Here is a 19510-nt window from a genome sequence, read left to right as displayed (position 1 = left end):
ATGTGACTCTAGGGCAAAGTGACACTTTCACCAGCCAAGTAGCACAATGATGAAATGTCAGGGGGCTGCTGGTGGCCCTGAGAGAGGAACTAAGAGGGTGGGGCATGTGAGGGCTCAGCCTATTTACCCACCTGCCGAAGTATTTTAATAGATGCTGGCAGAACATGAGCCCTGTTACAGGGACCAGGTTTAAAATGACAAAGGACAGTTGTGACCATCTGGGTGTTTGAATTACTGGAGGATGAAAGAGACTTGGGAGAACTGGAGAGCTTGTGCCCCATAGAGGTAGCTACCATGAAGCACCTGGAGGGCAGGCTACAAGTTGTCCTGTCTTCTCACCAACAAGAGTGGAAAGTGAAAATTTTTTCTGTTAAATTCTGTGATTTTTAAACACTGGTAACTGTTGTGATATCATGCACTGTGTGAGGAAGGAATGTGGCTCTGCTATGAATGGCAGAACAGTAATAAGAGCCAACACAGGACCAGCACTGTTGTCCTGTACCAGGTACTGGCCTGAGCACTGTGTGTATCAACTTGCTTAATCCTCTCACTGAACTCCCCCATCCCCTGCCCCACCATGTAAGTACTCTTTTAGCTGTTTTTCAAATGAGTGAATTGAAACCAGAGAGGTCAAGTGGCTAGGCTAAAATCACACAGAATGACAGTGGAAGAGCCAGAATGACCTGTTGACTGATTCCACTTGGAGAAAATGAAAAATGTCTTGATTTAAAATGAGTCTAGGGCTGTGGCTGTGGCTGTGGCTGTGGCTCAGTGGTAGAGCACTTGCATGAGGTACTGGGTTCGATCCTCAGCACCACATAAAAATAAATAAATAAAATAAAGGCATTCTGTCCATCTGTAACTACAAAAAAAATTTAAAATGAGTCTAGAGCCAGGCGCAGTGGCGCACGCCTATAATCCCAGCAACTCAGGAGGCTGAGGCATGAGGATCATGAGTTCAAAGCCAGCCTCAGCAAAAAGCGAGGTGTTAAGCAACTCAGTGAGACTCTGTCTCCAAATAAAATACAAAATAGGGGGGCTGGGGCTCAGTGGTGGAGCGCTTGCCTAGCATGTGTGAGGCTCTGGATTTTATCCTCAGCACCACATAAAAATAAATAAATAAAAGAAAGGTATTATGTCCATCTACAACTAAAAAAAATATATTAAAAAAAAATACAAAATAGGGCTGGGATGTGGCTCAGTGGCCCAGTGCCCCTAAGTTCAATCCCCAGTACCAAAAAAAAAAAAAAAAAGAATGAGAATGAGTCTGGGCATTGTGATACATGCCTGTAATCCCAGTAACTCAGGAGGCTGAGGCAAAAGAATCGCAAGTTTGAGACCAGCCTCAGCAAAAGAATGAAAGTCTTGATTATGTCCCCAAGTCCCATCAGAGATCACCTCTAATGCTGTCCTGCACAAATGCCTATCCCCCTGAGGACTGTCTTTGATCCCTGGGGGTATATTTTGACCCATGCATCACAAGGGACTGGTGCCTGCTGAAGTCTCAATGGCTCAATGCTGCTCCCTTTACAATGGCTGGGTTCTTGATGAGATTATGTTGGGCATCGTTATACTAGTTGGCATGAAAGGGGACTCCAACGTTGCCTGCTTGGCTGTTCTGACCTTTTCCAGCAGTGGCAGAGCACCTGGGGTTGGAGGTAGGGGCTCCAGGCAGGGTACATGGTCAGTCTATGTCTTCCAGGATCCACGAGCTGCACTTCATGGATGAGCTGGTCAAAGTGGAGGCCCACGATGCTGAGGTGCTGTGCCTGGAGTACTCCAAGCCTGAGACAGGTGAGCTCACAGCAGCTAGTGGGAGAAAGAGGGGCAGCTCCCTAACAGGAATGGGTAATTGATATCTGGTGGGACTGTGGCTGACAGCTGGGAATCCTATGATTAGTAAGGGCCCAGGTTGCTAGAGCCTGGGACCAGGGTGGCTGGGTTTCCACAAAGCAAGACACCTGCAGGGCTTAGCTCAACCTGCTTCTGTTGTCCCAACATCCCCAACAATGCCCAAGCTGGAGAGATGAGTGAGTGAGCGTCTGAATGAACTCATCCTCTACTGGAGAAGATAGAGTGATTATTGGGCATTATTTTGAAAAAGCTTGAATCCCACATAAAAAAATTGCAAGAATATTATAATAATTATACACATACCCTTCACCCAGATTCATGTGTTTTTCTTTTAAATTTAGTCTAACCCTCTCACTAATCATATAACTTCCTCTGCTTTCCCTTTCTCCATTTCTTCCTTGTGTATATACATGTATGTACTCATATATACATGTGTTTACATATACACACATTTATGCATAAAGTAAGATGATAAGATATATAGGTATCATTCTCTTTTTTATATACCTTTATTTTATTTATTTTTATGTGGTGCTGAGGATTGAACCCAGTGCCTCAGACATGCTAAGCAAGTGTTTTACCACTGAGCTACAACCGCAGCCTATCATTCACTTTTTTTTTTTAATATGACAGCATTACAATTCTTATTACACTACTTTTTTTAAGAATTTTTTTTTTTTGTAGTTGTAAATGGCTAGAATGCCTTTATTTAATTTATTTTTTTTATATGGTGCTGAGGTTAGAACCCAGTGCCTCACAAATTCTAGGCAGGCACTGTGCTGCTGAGCTATAGCCACAGCCCCTATCATTCACTTTTGATGGACTATTTGAGAATAAGTTGCAGGCATAATGCTCCCACACCCTCAGATGCTGAGACATTTCTTAGGAAGGAGGACATCCATATACATAACTGCAGTGCACTTATCAAATCTGGGATTTCACTTTGATACTGTGCTGTCATTGTCTGTGGTCCTTATTCATATTTTGCCAGTTCTAATATTGTCCTTTATAGCACCCCTTGTTTTTCTAATCCAGGTTCACATTTTAATGTCTCAGATTTTTTATTGCCTTTATTTTGGAACATGTCTTTTTGATCTCAGCTTTCTGCAGAGTACAGGCCTGTCATTTTGTAGAATTTCCCACAAGTTTAGTTTGTCTGTTTTCCCCATGACTTGATTCAGATGATACATTTTTGGTAGGAATTCTGCGTAGGTATAGTTGTGTCCTTTTATGTTACTTGTTAATCTTTCCCACCATCTTTTCTCATTCTTCCATAATCCACACCCTCTGTCCACCAATTTTTCTTGACATCTCTATTGACTCTTACACCTTTTCTGAGCTCCCCTCCTGAGGTTGTATTAGAATTTTGCCAGTTGTTCCAATATTGTCCTTTATAGCATCTTTGTTAGGCCTGAGCCACACTATGTGACAGGTAGGCACTATCTGAGGAGGTCCAGTAGGGAAGGCAGAAGGAGTATGGCAGCAGACAGTCAATAGTGCCCTAATGAGCACTTTTTTTGTTTTGTTTTGTTTTGGGTACTAGGGATTAAACCTAATTATGCTTTACCAATTAGCTACATCTACAGTCCTAGGGAGCCAGAGTCCAGAATGTGTCAGGGAGGGCGGTATTTTCTAATGAGGCTGAAAGGGTGCCAGGTCTTCACATGGATGCCAAGGAGCTGGACTTGGTGGGGGTGGTTCTGGGCTCTGTCAGAATGGCTACTGTGGACATTGGCGGGGGGGTGGGGGAGCATCCATGGTACTCCCTGAACTGATAGTAAAAGCTTGGGTGCTCTAGAGAAAGACTACCCAGTGCGGAGGGCATGGCCCTTTCTGGCTTTGGGGAAAGTTGGCTCCATCTCTGGGTTAATAAACCCTTCTCCAAAGACTGGACAATCCAGTCACACTACCCTTCTGGAAGGCCAAGGCATCCAGTAAGCCTTAGGGAACCCAGGTTCATCTTCTACCCACAGGGCTAACCTTGCTGGCCTCTGCCAGTCGAGACCGACTGATCCATGTGCTGAATGTGGAGAAAAACTACAACCTGGAGCAGACCCTGGACGACCATTCTTCCTCAATCACAGCCATTAAGTTTACTGGTGAGCCCCATCCTTCCTGCTTCCTGTGCCTGATTAGATGGGTCCCTGTGCAAGTAACAGCAAGAACTCTGTCTAGCTTAAACAGAGAAGGAGAGACAAGCTTTGCATTCAGGGCACAGCTGGATCCAAAGACTGAATTTTTTAGGTTTTTGTTTGTTTGTTTATGAAAATTAATACCCACAGATTATATTTACAAAGTGAATTGGTCCAGGTGTGGTGGTACATGGTGATAGTCCCAGTTACTATGGAGGCTAAGTCAGGAGGGTTTGTTTTGTTTTGTTTTTGATACTAGGGAGTAAACCCAATTATGCTTTACCAATTAGCTACATCTGCAGTGCTTTTTATTTATTTTTTATTTTTTTGGTACTGGGGATTGAACTTAACCACTAAGCTACATCCCCAGCTCTATTTTGTATTTTTTTATTTAGAGACAGGGTCTCACTGAGTTGCTCAGCGCCTCACCGTTGCTGAGGCTGGCTTTGAACTCATGAGCTTCCTGTCTCAGCCTCCCAAGTCACTGGAATTACAGGCTCCTTTTTATTTTTTATTTTGAGACAGGGTCTCACTAAGTTGCTGAGGGTCTTGCTAAGTTGCTGAGGCTGGCCTTGAACTTTTGATCTTCCTGTCTCAGCCTCACAAGTCACTGGGATTATAGGCATGCACAACCACCCCTGACCTCCAGAAGGATCTTTTGAACCCAGGAGTTTAAGACGATACTGGACAACACAGACCCTGTCTCAAAAAAAAAAAAAGAAAGAAAAGAATATTTTCTTTTTCTGACTCTTCAAAAAAAATTATGTTTTCACTCTGGTTTTATGTCACAATAGATACGAAATACAAAAGCATTATATAGATCCTCAAAGTAGAATAAAAAGGGAACTTTTTCAAATCCTAAAATTTAAAAAGCTCTTTCCAGCCCCTGTATGCTGTGAAACTGGTCTGCAGCTTATATCCCTGAGTTACAGACAAGCTGCACACTCCCCGCCATATATGGACTATTGTGTTCATATGACCTGACCATTGTTACCCCGTGTTGTGTGCTCTTTACTTCTGTGTCATGTTGAACATTTCAACGTCTTGTTCAGTCATCTCTCTTCTCACCTTCAGGTCTGTCTTGTCTCTCTGCTATGCCTTTGCTGGTTGCTGTTGTACCCCAGGAAGAGATTTCCCCTCTTCCTCTCAATTTTGGCAGAAATTGTGGGCTGAATTTCCTTGTCCTGACTTGAAGCAACTGCCTTCCCAGAAGCAATTATTGGTGTTAGGGCTTGTTCTCTTGGTCCGGGTCTGTCTCCTGTGGCCCCTGTCCCCACCTGCTTCTACCCTCTGATCCCAGAGGATCAGCATTAGGAGAATGTTGGTACCCAAAAGAAAATCAGAGTGCTAATCCACAAGAGGGCAGAATGGGCACTTGTAACTTTGGCAGAAAAATAGATAATATTAAGGATTGCTAGAGGTGACTTCTGTGCTAGGCAGTGATTTTTGCATTCTGTGAACTGGATAGACATTGACTCCTCCCAGCATTTATCCTCTTCTTCATGAATTTTATAGAGATAGCCACATAGCCAGAAAGTACAGAGCCTAGGATTTTGCCTAAGACTGTTCGCCAAAGCCCACACTCAACAAGAAATCAAAGGGACTCTCACAGGACTGGAGAGATTCAGTATGGAGATCCCTGTCCCTAAAGTATTCCCAGGGAACAAGAAGCAGGCCCTGTAGGGTTTAATTGATAAAACCCAAGAACATGTTAAAACTATATTCAAGGGCACTGAGGGTGTAGCTCAGTGATGAAACACTTGACTAGCATTCGCAAGGCCCTCCGTCCCCAGTACTGGAGGGAAAAAGAACATGAAAATCTGTATCCAAGAGGAATCTATTCATGGAGAGAATACATTAACTGACTTTACCTTCCTGACTATGAAGATTATCACATATAATCTTGTGAATGAGAAAGTATTGATGTCCTTTGGTCTTCTCCACTTCCTGTCCTACCTCTCTAGCTGAGGGGTAGAGGAGCTGGGCAGATAAGTTAAAAGTGTTTGATAGATTTTGACAAAGGCTTAACAAAAGGTCAGATGAAAGTTTTTAGACATCTTTTTTTTTTTTTTTTAATTTTTTAGTTGTAGTTGGACACAATATCTTTATTTTATTTATGTGGTGCTGAGGTTCGACCCCGGGGCCTCGCACGTGCTAGGCGAGCGCTCTATCACCCAGCCACAATCCCAGCCCCTTTTTTTTAGACATCTTTAGAAAACATTTGAACCATCCTATTCTATAGGATATAGGTAGTTAGAATAAATCAGTAAATATAATAGCTTTGTCTAGCTATTATATTGATCTAGCTTAATAAATAATGGTCTAGATCCAGGAGAATTACTAACTGGCTAAGGGGGTAGCCAGGAGTCAGTCCTTAAGGCCATTTAATGAAGGTCATGGCCCTTCACTAGAATCCCTGGCTAATCTAAAAGGATGCTTCTAAAAAACACCTGCTGGGTTCACCTAAACTAGGCTCCTGAGTGCCCTGCTTTGGCTGCTCTGGTTCCCCCGGGGACAGTGCTCAAAATCTTGATCAATAGTATAAACTGGGCCCTGGCTACTGAAAACCTGTAGGAAGCTGCCCTGCTGAAGGCTTAGCCTTTTCACTGTGTTCTGTGAAATATGTCTAAACAAGTGAACAAATGTATGTAGTTTACAGCATAATGCTGAGAAATCCCCATTCAAGTTCATCGTCCACAGGTCTGAGCTGGTACAGATTGCAACCATTGTTTATAGCCAGAGACTATTCTGATCTCCAAGTAGTTTTTATTTGTTCTCAACCTTACCACAGCTTCTATTCTATAAAGACATGAGAATACTAAAAACAGGAACCTTTATTAGGCTTACCACATGGCAGCCCTGTTACAAAGGCTTCACATAGCTCTATAGGAGAGGAACTGTTATTAGGCCCATTGAAGCCAAGGCACAAAGGGGAAGCCTGGGTTCCAAGCACAGCACGAACAGCCTTGACTCCAGCACCAGAGAATGCCTGTGTTCAGTCCTGGTCCTGCCCTAGTTGTCAATGCACCTTGGGACAAGGACTTTGTGTCTCTGAGCCCCATTCTTTGTACAGTGGAGTGGATGCTGAGTGTTCATTCAGGTCGATCAAACAAATATATAAGGCCTAGCCTAAGGTTAGTGTGGGTGTTCTGATTGTTTGTTTGTTTGTTTTCCTCCTCAGGTGCTGGGAATTGAACCCAAGGCCTCACATGTGCTAGGCAGGTGCTCTACCACTGAACTACATCTCAAGCCCTTTTTTGTTTTATTTTGAGAAAGCTTGAACTTGCAGTCCTCTACCTGAGCTCCCCAGTAGCTGGGATTACAAGCGTGTGCTGCTGCACACTGCTCCTGTTTATCTTGATGGCACCAGCCTCCTGGCCTGTCTTCCACTTGTCCGTTATACATTCTCACCTCCATTCTGCTGTTGCAGTCACTCACCAGAATCACACATTGGGAGCTGGGTGTGGTGGTGCACACCTTAATCCCAGCAACTTGGGAGACTCAAGCATGAGGATCACAAGTTCAAGGGCAGCCTCAGCAACTTAGCAAGACCCTATTTCAAAAAATAGGCTGGGGGTGTAGCTTGGTGGTAAAGCACCCCTGGGTTCAATCTTCAGTACCACAAAGAATAGAATCAAACAGGATATATTCTGTATTGGAGATGGTATCACTTCTGAGTCCCTGGTCTGTTTCCCTGTATGCCTTTGCTCTGCAGTGACCTACCTTGCCCATAGCTTCCTCTGTGCCCCCTCATGTACAAAGCTCATGTCTTACAGAGTTTCATCTAGGCTCAGCACCCACCTCACCTCCAGGGAGCCTACCTTGATCCAGAGTTGCTTGATTGCCCTTGCTGTAGAGTTGTCTAGCTAGTCTCTCCTTTACCATGTGGCCCAGCCCTTGCTAACCCTCTGTCTTCTCCTCTCCCAGGCAACAGAGACATACAGATGATCAGCTGTGGGGCAGACAAGAGCATCTATTTTCGCAGTGCTAAGAGGGTAGGGTGGGGTGAACTCTTTGGGGTGGGGGGGAGCTTGTTGGGAGTGTCCACTGAAGGTCTTTCCTGCTCTGCCAGTCCTCAGATGGACTACACTTTGTCCGTACCCACCATGTAGCAGAGAAAACCACCTTGTATGACATGGACATTGACATCACACAGAAGTATGTGGCTGTGGCCTGCCAGGACCGCAATGTGAGGTGAGAAGCTTCCCTGCACCCTTTGTTGTCCTGACCTGGGCTGGTTTCTGAACAGACATGTAAGGGACCTCACTGGGTTCTGTCTTTTCCTTAGCTGCCTGCTTTCCTCCCTACCTGGCCCCTAAGAAGCTGGGAGGGGAAGGAACCCAGCAGGTGTTTTTTAGAAGCCAGGCTTTTCTAGGCTTAGTCAGTAGGTCCACAGAGGGCTTCTTTTAGACTCTCCTGGGAGCCTGTGTGGAGTGACTGAGAGATCATAAACTCAGTCACCCACCTTCCTTAGCCCTTCCTGGGCTAGATAGTGCTGGGGTCATAGCTGTGGCCCTTCTTCATAGAGCTCACAATCCACTTGGAGGACACAGTCATATCATTAGGCAGTAACAGTGCAGAATGGCTAGGAGTAAGACAAAGGGAGCCCAGGGGGATTTGGGGGCCTGAGGGAGATACCCAACTCCACCTGAGATCAAGCAGAGCTTCCTAGAGGAAGGGAACATAAGAACTGAGCTGGGGAAGATGTGTCCTCCATCTCCTTATTCAGATTGAGGGCCAAGCTTTCTGTATGAAGGGCCCATGGACACTAACAGCAGATTGCCTCCACAATCTCAGATTGAGGCAGGGTTTCAGCTCAGGCAGCAGACAGGGGGCAGGAAGCAGTAAGAAGCTGCCAGGGGAAAGGAAGGCAGTAGGAACCAGAGGGGAAATGGGACTGGCATGAGGGCAGGGCCCTCCTTATGTCCCCACATTATGTCCCACTCCCCAGGATCTACAACACAGTGAATGGGAAGCAGAAGAAGTGCTACAAGGGCTCTCAGGGCGATGAAGGATCTCTGCTGAAGGTAAGTAGTGGGGGCCTCTGGGATGGAAGCCACACACCTCCACCCCCACCGAGGCCCCTGTCTGCTGCCTTGTGATGATGCCCTGTGCCAAGAGTCCACGCAGAGTGGGTTGTCAGTCAGCGGGGTCTGGGATGTTTCGCCCAGGCCTCACAGAGGGATGAAGCAGGCAGCCTGAATGACATGAGAGGACTTTTCCTGGCAGGTCCACGTGGACCCTTCAGGCACCTTCCTGGCCACGAGCTGTTCTGACAAAAGCATCTCAGTGATAGACTTTTACTCAGGAGAGTGCATTGCCAAGATGTTTGGCCATTCAGGTGAGTGTGCCTCACTGCCTGGCCCACCTCCCTTGCCACCCACAGCCATGACTCAGACACATGGGTGGCTTCTCTTTTTGCTTGCAGAAATTGTTACCGGCATGAAGTTTACATATGACTGTCGTCATTTGATCACAGTATCTGGAGACAGGTGGGACTGCCCTGGAGGCCATCCCTAGCTATACCTCTCTGATGGGGGAGAGGGTGGGACCAGCAGCACTGTGTTCACAGCCTCTTCACAAAGAGCATTTCTAAGCTTTCCAACTCACTCCCATCTTGGAAAACAATGTACATCTTGGTTTTCACACCCAGCCCTGAGTTCAAACTCTAGATCTGTCACTTATTTTCTTATAACCTGGTCATTTCTCCATTCTGAGCCTCGCTTTGCTCTTCTGTAAGAGATGATACTTCTGCCTTGAAATTAGGGCTGGGGATGTGGCTCAGTGGCCGAGTGCCCCCTGAGTTCAATCCCTGGTACCCCCCCCAAAAAAAAAAAAAAGAATTGACTGGGATTCTATATGTAAATTTTGTAGTATGTGGTTGGTGCCCAAGGAAGTCCCTTTTGTCACACCCTTAAATTTATCACATTTCTTCCCCGGAGCCCCTTTCCTCAGGTCTTGAGGCCCCCAGAGAAGGCACTGATTTGCTGGGATGTCCTAGACCCAGACCAGAGTGTAGATCCAACAATCCAGAGCCTTTGGGGAATGGGGTCTTAACTCTGTGACCTGGGTGGCTTTGGGATCAGATGTGGCAGTGGCTCCCATGTTCATCTAGTCCTTCTTCCACATCTCTCCTTTGCTTGTGCAGCTGTGTATTCATCTGGTACCTGGGCCCAGAGATTACCACCTGCATGAAGCAGCACTTGCTGGAGATCAACCACCAGGAGCAGCAGCGGCAACAGCAACCCAAGGACAGGAAGTGGGGCAGCCACCCCAGGTCCTGGCAGCCTCATCCAGTCCCCAGGGATCCCTGGAGGAGCGATGTGGGGACATGACCAGGGCCCAAACAGCCCTAGGCCCTGCCCTAGCACATTCACAGCCTGATCAAAGAGACAAACGTTGAAAACAAAGTTCTAAACACATATGAGAAGAGTTTTGAAGCACAGAATCAATGTGCTTGGCAATCCTCTGAGCATTGTGATACTGTGATGGAGGAGCCCCAAGGGTCTGGGGAAACCAGAGGGTCCCTGACCCCGCAGTGATGGGGAGCGGGTAATCAGGGGAGAGTACAGCGGAGCTGAGTGTCCTCTGACTCTAAAAAAAAAAAAAAAAAACTAACATTTCTTCACTTACTTTTTTGAGTCCCTCAAACATATTTCTTTGAAATCTTTATGCTACAAACCAACTTTATTTAGAGCAAACTCAGGCTCTAGTTTTTTGTTTGGGGTGGGAGGGTTTTTTTATTTGTTTTTTGTTTTTTCTTTTTTGTGTGGGGCACTGGGGATCAAACCCAGGGCAATGTGTAAGTGAGGCAGTCACTCTGTCCCTGAGACATCTGCAGCCCAATGGTGGGATAATTATTTTAAGCAGGAAGATTTTTTGGTTTTCCTCTCTGGTACCTCTGGATCTATCTCTATCTGTGCTTCTCCTCCTGGATGATTTGCCATTACCTCCACGTGGACTCCCAAGGCCCCATGGGGACCAAGCTTTGACATGGGCCACAGGTCCTGAGGTGGCACTGGAGTGTCACAGACTTAGGCATCAAGGGAGTGGGCAGCTTCCTTTGGCTCTTGGTTTTGAGGCTCACATCCCACTGTGGAGCTCCGGGGCCTACCTTGTCCAGCATGATTGAGCCTCCCATGCTCAGAATTGGCAAAGCTTCATTGCTTCCACCTGAAGGGAACCCAGTGGCAAAGTCTGTGGCCTCATTGTCTGCTTTGTGTGTCCCATTGCTGTGTTCTTAAGAGTCTTGTCATCAAACCCAACCTTTGTCATATCTCATTTATTGTATGTTTCTAGTGGAGAGGATGTGTCAAGTTCAACACCTCTTGGCACCATCTTGGCTGGAAGCCAAAACTATGTCCCTGTGGAGCTTAGTACAGGGCCCGGGTCTAGGCAAGTCCTCCCACTTCACCTCATTTGCTTATATTTCTCTCCTTTCATCCTTCTTCCTGGCTTTAGGCAGGAGACATGTGCATCCATGCCCAGTGAGATTCTGTCCTTAAGCCCTGGAGAGCAAACAGAAGATGAGATGGAAGAGGAGTGTGAACCAGAGGAGCTGCTGAAAACACCGTCCAAAGAGAGCTTGGATCCAGGTTGGGGAAAGGGCCTGTCTGCAGGGGCCTATTTTGAATTGTCAGCATAGGGAATCATTGCTGGGGGGTCTGGCCCACTACCATACTTGTCACTTGAGCTGTTTGTTCTCTTTTCATGGATTCCATATGTCCTTCCAGATCCTCAGTGCCTACTAACCAATGGCAAGCTGCCACTCTGGGCCAAGCGGCTGGTGAGTCTTCTGGGAGAGTCGAATGCCTAGGGGCTGCAAGGAGGGGCCTCCCCATCTTCCTCTTCCTTCTAGAAACCCTTCCCAGGTCTTTCCTTTGCTTGGAGAACCTCATTGTCCTTCCAGTTTCAGCTCTGGCATTGTACTGGCTGTTGGAGATAAGCAGTGATCGAGACACATAAAAAGCTCACCCTTCTCAGTCTCACTTGCTAGTGTGGGAGAGGGACAGTAACCACATTAAATAAGTAAATTATGTAGTATGTTGAGAGTTAATAAGTGCTATGGAGAAAAAGATATTAAGAAGGAAAATAAGGTCAGTCATGGTGGCACATGCCTATAATCCCAGCAGCTCCGGAGGCTGAGGCAGGAGGATCATGAGTTCAAAGCCAGCCTCAGTAACAGCAAGGTGCTAAGCAACTCAGTGAGACCCTGTCTCTACATGAAATACAAAATAGGGCTGGGGATGTGGCTCTGTGGGTCAAGTGCATGTGGATTCAATACCTAGTACTAAAAAAAGATGGAATGAACAACAACAACAAGATGGAATGAATGTTGACTTGGCTGGGGGCTTGTAGGTTAGAAGTCAACAGCAGAATCCTAACATCTAGGTTGGGGAGTATTTCAGGAACATGTCATACCTCAGGTCTAGGCATAAATGCCAGCTCCTCAGAGAGCATCCTTTTCTGCAGACCAGGTCAGGGCACCTAGCCATGCTCACTCAGCCCCCAGCCAGCTTCTTGTGAACACATATTACAGTTAGAATGACATTCAACAAATATTCATAGCATGCTTTCTCTGTTTTAAGCCTCTTTTTTTTAAGTACTTTTTTAGTTGTATGTGGACACAATACCTTTTTTTTTTTTTTTTTTTTTAATGTGGTGCTGAGGATCAGACCCAGTGCCTCACATGTGCTAGGCAAGTGCTCTACCACTCAGCCCCAGCCCCAGCCCTGTTTTAAGCCTTTTATATATATTTTCTCATTGGATCCTCACTGAGGTAGGGGCTTATAAGAATAAGATAAGCTTATAAGATAAGCTCCATGAGAGAGAAAATGAAGCCCAGAAAGGTATAAGTAATTAGCCAGGTGTCACACTGCTAGGCATTAGGAGATGTGAGGTTGGCCCTGTGCAGGCCAGCTTCACACCCTGTGTTCTCAAACAGCACCCTCCACTGTCTCCAATAGTGGTTTTGTCAGGAAGCAGTGTTAAGTAGAACTAGGGTGGGAGTAAGGAGAGGTAGCCATATTTTGGATGTATGGATGGAAGAGCTACCAGAATCTGCAGATGACACACAATGTGGAGCATAAGGGACAGACTGAGGGAGAGGAAGAAAGGATGAGGCCAAGATTTAGGGCCTGAACAACTGGAAAGAATAACAAAGGCAGGGAAGGTTTTAGGAGGACAGGTTTGGGGAGATCAGGAGTGGAGTTTTCAACAGGTTAACTCAGGAATGTCTACTATACATCCACGCAGAGATGTAGAGCAGCTGCCTTAAGAGAAAGGCTGGAGATATGTTTCTGGAAGTTGTTTCTGAAAAGTATTTAAAGCCAAGAGACTGGGTGAGGTCCATGCAGTGTCCATGGCTCTCACTGCAGTTGGTGAGCACTTGGCTGGCTGCTTGACTATCCACTGTCCCTCAAGCTAGGAGATGATGATGTGGCAGATGGCTCAGCCTTCCACACCAAGCGCAGCTACCAGCCACATGGCCGCTGGGCAGAGCGGGCTGACCAGGAGCCCCTCAAGACCATTCTGGATGCCCGGGACCTGGATTGCTACTTTACCCCCATGAAGCCTGAAAGTCTAGAGGACTCCATTCTAGACACAGTGGAGCCACAGAGCCTGGCAGGCCTGCTAAGCGAGGTACATCCTAGCCCAGCCTACAGCCCCTGCCCCATGCCTTCCCACCCAGGACTTGGGGCTTCCATGCTTTCATTTTGAAAATAGTGCTGAGTATCTGATTCCAGGGGTGTAGAGAAGATTATGGGAGATAGTAGGGGGCAGGAGGGTGAACCTTGGGATTCTTTGGGAAGTGGGTCACTTGGAGTTAAGACATGGGACCATGAAGCCGGGCGCAGTGGAGCACACCTGTAATCCTAGCAGCTCGGGAGGCAGAGGCAAGAGGATTGCAAGTTCAAAGTCAGCCTCAGCGATAGGGAAGCACCAAGCAACTCAGTGAGACCTTGTCTCTAAATAAAATACAAAATAGGTTGGGAATGTGGCTCAGTGGCTGAGTGTCCCTGAGTTCAATCCCTGGTCCCCCCCCCCACCAAAAAAAAAAAAAAAGAAAGAAGGAAAGAAATTGGGCCCTGGTACAGGCCTATTCCTAAGTGGGAGCCATTCAAATAGACAGAGCTCTGGTTTAAGCCCTGTGTCCATGTGACTTGAAGTAAGAGGCTTACCTCTCTAAGCCTCCATTTAAAAAAAAAAAAATGCTCAAAACCATCTCTGAATAAATTAATACCCAAATAAATAAATAAAGCAATCTCCTCTGCCTCTGAGGACTTTTGTAGAAATGCAGTGCTAAGGACAAGGCCTGGGCCCCTAGAGAGAGGTAACCAAGCAACTTTAGCTCTTACCCTATTATTTTATAAAAGAACATTCTTTCTTATTCTAATGCATAATATTATAAATTTTCTTCTAATACATGTTATATATACAGTAACGTGCATAGATATAGGTATACAGCTTGATGGCTTTTTTTTCTTCTTTTTTTTTGGGGGGGGGGGTACTTAGAATTGAAACCAAGGGTTCTTTATCACTGAGCCACATCCGCAGCCCTTTTTATTTTTGTTGTGAGACAGAGTCTCGCTAAGTTGCTTAGGGCCTCACTAAATTGCTGTGGCTGGTCTCAAACTTGTGATTTTCCTGCCTCAGCCTCCTGAGTAACTGGGATTATAGCCATGCGCCACTGCACCCAGTGGTGTGCCTATTCTTAAGCATCGTATAAATGGACTCTTGAAGGCTTGGGCCTCTTATCCCTTTGAAGACATGCCTATTCCCCACCTGTAAAGGGACCAGTAGTGCAGAGGGTGCACAGAAGGAACTCAGGGCGGGGGTAGCAGAGCACTTGGCAGAGGCTCTAGCTCAGTGTCCAGCAGTGGGCTGCCGCCATTATTCCTGCTCTGTCACTTACCAGCTAGCATCTGAGAGCCTGGGTGCCACTGCTGCCTCAGAAGAGCTATGCTTTTCCCTCCCTAGTCAGAGAGTCCCCAGGAAGATGGCTGTGGGCATTCCTCCTTCCTGCCCCTACAGAGGGAGTCACCTGAGGCCAGAGAGCTCATCATCTACTCCCTGGAGGCAGGAATGACAATCACAGGGACAGACAGGTGGGTCCCCTTGCACCAAGGGCAGCCTTAGTCGGAGAGAGGAAACCCCCTTTTGATAGGCACACTCTGGAAGAACTCTCTGCTCTCCCAGTGGGCCTGTGGGAATAAGGATGGGTGAGGCAGAGGGATGAGTCCCAGGTGGGTCAGGTGCCCAGGCCTGTCGCCTCAGCTACAGCCTCAGTTTCCTTGGCCCCAGCTGAAATATGGAAGGGAGCACTCAAAGGAAGCAAGAGAGGCTGCAGAAGTGCTCCCAGGAGGAGCAGGGCGCAGGTGCCTAGGAGCTCAGGGTGGGGGCCAGTTGTTACAATCCCCCCTGTTGGCATTTCAGTGAGAAGGAGGTGGAGTCAGGGCCTAGAGACCAGCAAGGAGACTCCTATCTCAGAGTCTCTTCCATCAGCTCCAAGGATCAGAGCCAACCTGAGGGTGAGTGAAGGGCAGACAAAGGCCCTATGAAAGTCTGTTCATTCAGCTAGGCCCCTTTCTGGGCACTGATGGTGACCTTGACCCAATCCTCCTGGAGCTCACTGTCTGTCACAGAAGGCAGACATAGTCCCTGCTATTACCTGAACATTCTGGAACCCAGCAGCCCCCTAGCTGGGAGCCCAACTCTGCCACCTCCTTGACTGTAACTTGCTGATTCATAAAAATGGGAGGTGGGCTATCATTGCCTCCATTCTTCAGATGGGGAAACCAAAGCCCAAGAGCAGCTGAGCCACATGTCCTGGCTGGCTCACCCAGGAAGGGCCCTAGCAGTGGACTTTTGACCTGTGCTTTGTTCCTGCAGACTCAGGGGAGTCGGAAGTCGACTTGGAGTGTAGTTTTGCCACCATTGATTCCACTCCTCCACAACCTGACCCTGACCCTCAGTGTGCTATGATGAAGCCCCACATGCCAGGTGAGCCAGACACCTGGGTAAGGGCCGTGCATGGGTCTAAGAGATAGTCACAATACATAAAACCCCCTGGCCCCATGTTAGGCCTGAACCTTAGTTTCCTTGCCTGGAAGATGAGATCCTTTTCTATCAGCCCAATGGCAATAGGGTGTGTGACAGGTTAGTCCAGCTTTCTCCATTGTCAGGTGACACCTGCCATGACTCATGGTATTGACAGCTTTTCTCTTCCCTATCCCTCCTTCCTGGCACCTCTTTCCAGAATGCCCAGGTACAGCAGAAGAGTCGTCCCGACCTGAAGGACCAGGCTTGGCCAACAGCTCCCTGCCTCAGACCCCCGAGCAGGAGAAGTATCTCCGCCACCACTTTGAGACGCTTACTGATGTCCACCCTGAAGGTAGGGCCCGACCCAGCACCAGACCTGCCTGGGCTGTCTGTCTAGTGCTGAGCACAGTGTGGGTGTCCCTGAGATAGGTCTTTTCCTGGCAGAGCAGGAGAGCAGATGACCTCTTAAGGACTGAGCTGCACAGTTCCTCTCCCTGCTCTGCTGGCTTCTAAAGTGCAAGTGTTGTGTCTGCTGATGGGGCTTCTGGGAATCTACTGGCTGGCCTGTGGGTCTGCCTGCATCCAGGACTGATTGGCCAAGAGGAATCTGAGGGCCCTGTCATCATCTTCTCTTAGAGCTTTTCCATGGGTCCCTGGGAGACACAAAGGTCTCTGACTCTGAGGACTACTTCTTCAATCCTCGCCTGAGCATCTCAGCCCAGTTTCTCTCACGCCTCCAAAAGAAATCCAGGTAGAAGCTAGTAACTCCCTCCATTCCCCCGCCCCTACAGGCACCACAGAGCAGGCTGTGTGAGGGTCTCTCTTCCATCTGGCTTCCTCAGGTGCACCCATGCCTTCCCTTCCCAACTGCCCCTGCACCTTTTGAAGTCTCCAGAGGTCAAGTCCACAGGCCGAGGGGGAAGCCAGCCCAAAACAGAGCTCCTGAGAGCAGGTACTGGCTACGCCTCCCCAGACAAGATCAACGTGAGTATTGGCGTCACCTCCCTCAGGGCACAGGGCTGAGAACTAGGAGGCCTTGTCCTCACCTCAGCTGTACTTGCAGGTCCTCTCTGGGGGGAAGGCTGAGGAATCCCTCGAGACCCTGGAGGCCTGGTGCCCACTGAGTAAGTGTTCCCAATTCTAGACAAACAGCCCTGGGTTTCTCATCTAGACAAACAGCCCTGGGTGCCCAGCTTAACTGTGGGAAGTATCCATTCAGACCCTGTACCCTCTGTGACTGATGTGTTGAGAGTGAGCCATCTGCTTCCTTTCCAGGCCCCTGCCTCCCAGGCCTGGTGCCCTGTGTCCCTGCCTCCTCAGTGCCAACCACAGACAGGAAGCCGACACCCACATCAATACCTGCCCCAGGCCTGGCTCAGGGTGTCTTCCCTTCACCCTGTTCATACATGAAGACCACTGCTAGCTCCCATGCCAGGATATCACGCAGCATCTCCCTTGGGGACAGTGAAAGCCCAGTCATGGCTGAGCTGACCAGGCCCCTCCACAGGCCCTCATCCATGGGGGAACTGGCCTCCTTGGGCCAGGAGCTCAAGGCCATGACCACCAGAGTGATACCCAGTTCTGACAATGAAGGCCAAGAACCTGTCCTGCCCTCCTGGGGCAACCATGAGGCCCGAGCCAGCTTGAGACTGACCCTGTCAAGTGTCTATGATAGGCTCCTCCTGCCTCCACCCCCGCTGGAGCCATCTACCACGTGTGTCTGGTCCCAGGAGTTCACAGGCACCCAACCTGGTGTAGCGGGTATAACAGGCAGCTTCCTAGCCCCCAGCCCTGTTGATGTGAGCACCATGGGGCTCCACAACTCTGTCTTTCTTCCAAAGCTCCCAGCCCCTGAGCCCCTTACCCCTCCTGCCCACCCCAACAGCCCCCAGCTTGCAGACACCAGGCCTGGGGCCATTGGTGGCACAACATCCCTCCTGGAGCCCACCCCTGGTGAGTGTTACCCTGAGGACAAGGTTCAGACCCCTAAGATCATCCCCTGTGCTAGTTGGCTCAGTTTCTAATCTGGGCACTTGACCTAACCAAAGGGACTCTGCAAATCTTTCATTTGTTCATTTATTTGCATAAATGTTTAATGAGCACATCAATATATGTGTTGAACCTTGTTCTAGGTCCTGGGGACATGGGACATGGTGGCAAACAAAGTAACAGAAAATTGACATCTTTCTTGGGGGAGATAGCCAGACAAAATCTATAAGGAAATTGTCAAATTTATCAGAGTGCTGTGTGCTAAAGAGAACTAAGAGAAGGGGTTGGGCAGTGAGAAGGCGAGCACCAGTGGCCACTTTAAACAGGAGGATGAGAAAAGGCCACAGGGAGAAGGTTACATTTAGCAAAGACCTGCAGAGAGAAGGGAAGGGAACGTTGGGGACTGAGGGAAGTGTTCTAGACGGGACAACATTTGAAATCAGCCCAACCATCTGGATTCTTCCCAGAGCAGGTAGAAAGCCAAAGTGTCTTGCTCATTCCCTCCTGTCCACCCTCAGATGCACCCAGTCTGATCCGGAGCAGCCCTGGACACTGGAGGGAACACGGGCTGCCAGCTGAGGTCCTTCCTTCAGCTCCCCCTGAGCTGAGCAATGTGGGGAGCATCGTGCACAGACTGCAGGCTGCCTTCCAAGAAGCCCTGGACCTTTACCACATGGTAAGCCATGATTGAGGGAAAGGGCTGAGGAAGCTCCTTGGGACCGTCTGGCCTGGCTGGCCCCTGACATATTTGACATCCCTTACAGTTGGTCTCCAGCAACCAGGTGGGCACTGAACGGCAGCAAGCACAGGCTGAGCTGGCCTCCACCTTCCTTTGGATCCACAGCCAGCTGGAAGCCAGCGACTGGCTAGTTGGGACTGATGGGACCCCAGCCCCAACCCTACCCAGCCCAGATCCCCCGTCCCCACCCACACTATGCCCCCTGGCCAGTCCAGACTTGCAAGCCCTGCTGGAACACTACTCAGAGCTGCTGGTGCAGGCCGTGCGCAGGAAGGCACGGGGGGACTGAGGCTAGCAACCCGCCCTGTTCTGAAGAAATTGCTATTTTAAGGAAATAAACTGACAGCTTGGAGCAATAGTTCCTGGTGTGTGTCTTGGCCCATCCACACAGCCACCGTCAGGTGAATGCAGGGAGAGGGGAAGAGGGCCATCCTCAGATAGACCTGCCGGAAACTCACATCCGTCCTGTTCTGAGATGGCTCCGGTGGTTGATTTAAGGGGGTACATCAAAGGCAGGGATAAGGTTTCAAGGGAGTCTTGGCAGGTGCTGTGTGGGCCATGGCAGAGCAGGAAATAAATTCACGTTGTCTCTGGGCAGTTGACCAGAGGAAATGTCCACTGGTCATTCCCAGACACCAGATGTCTCTGTCCACAAGGCTTCCATGCGTGGTGACCCACATGCAACCCTTGGACGGCTTCTGACAGCCTCAGGGCCTGGCCTCCCACATCTCCTGTACCCAGACCATTGAGCTCC

General features: G+C 48.5%; 1 protein-coding gene across 2 annotated transcripts in view; it reads left to right on the top strand.

Moving 5' to 3' along the window:
- Positions 1-19114, top strand: part of Wdr62 (WD repeat domain 62) — a 38896-nt gene extending 19782 nt beyond the window's left edge. The window contains exons 12-32 of one of the 2 annotated variants that reach the window (XM_015497255.2): positions 1703-1794; positions 3828-3953; positions 7914-7981; positions 8059-8180; positions 8938-9013; positions 9216-9327; positions 9415-9478; positions 10135-10263; positions 11448-11581; positions 11720-11772; positions 13410-13628; positions 14967-15094; positions 15423-15517; positions 15879-15989; positions 16246-16380; positions 16665-16779; positions 16871-17012; positions 17092-17152; positions 17304-17981; positions 18536-18693; positions 18782-19114. In XM_015497255.2, coding sequence (XP_015352741.1) covers positions 1703-1794; positions 3828-3953; positions 7914-7981; positions 8059-8180; positions 8938-9013; positions 9216-9327; positions 9415-9478; positions 10135-10263; positions 11448-11581; positions 11720-11772; positions 13410-13628; positions 14967-15094; positions 15423-15517; positions 15879-15989; positions 16246-16380; positions 16665-16779; positions 16871-17012; positions 17092-17152; positions 17304-17981; positions 18536-18693; positions 18782-19045 — 3082 coding nt within the window. In that variant the 3' untranslated portion in view covers positions 19046-19114. The remainder of the gene's footprint in view (positions 1-1702; positions 1795-3827; positions 3954-7913; positions 7982-8058; positions 8181-8937; positions 9014-9215; positions 9328-9414; positions 9479-10134; positions 10264-11447; positions 11582-11719; positions 11773-13409; positions 13629-14966; positions 15095-15422; positions 15518-15878; positions 15990-16245; positions 16381-16664; positions 16780-16870; positions 17013-17091; positions 17153-17303; positions 17982-18535; positions 18694-18781) is intronic. The other variant, XM_048791021.1, reaches the window with a different exon arrangement.
- The last annotated feature ends 396 nt before the right edge of the window (positions 19115-19510 follow it).

This window comes from Marmota marmota, unplaced genomic scaffold (genome assembly GCF_001458135.2).
Source record: "Marmota marmota marmota unplaced genomic scaffold, marMar, whole genome shotgun sequence".
In the NCBI taxonomy this organism is placed as follows: domain Eukaryota; kingdom Metazoa; phylum Chordata; class Mammalia; order Rodentia; family Sciuridae; genus Marmota; species Marmota marmota.
This window is presented reverse-complemented; position numbering and strand designations above follow the sequence as displayed.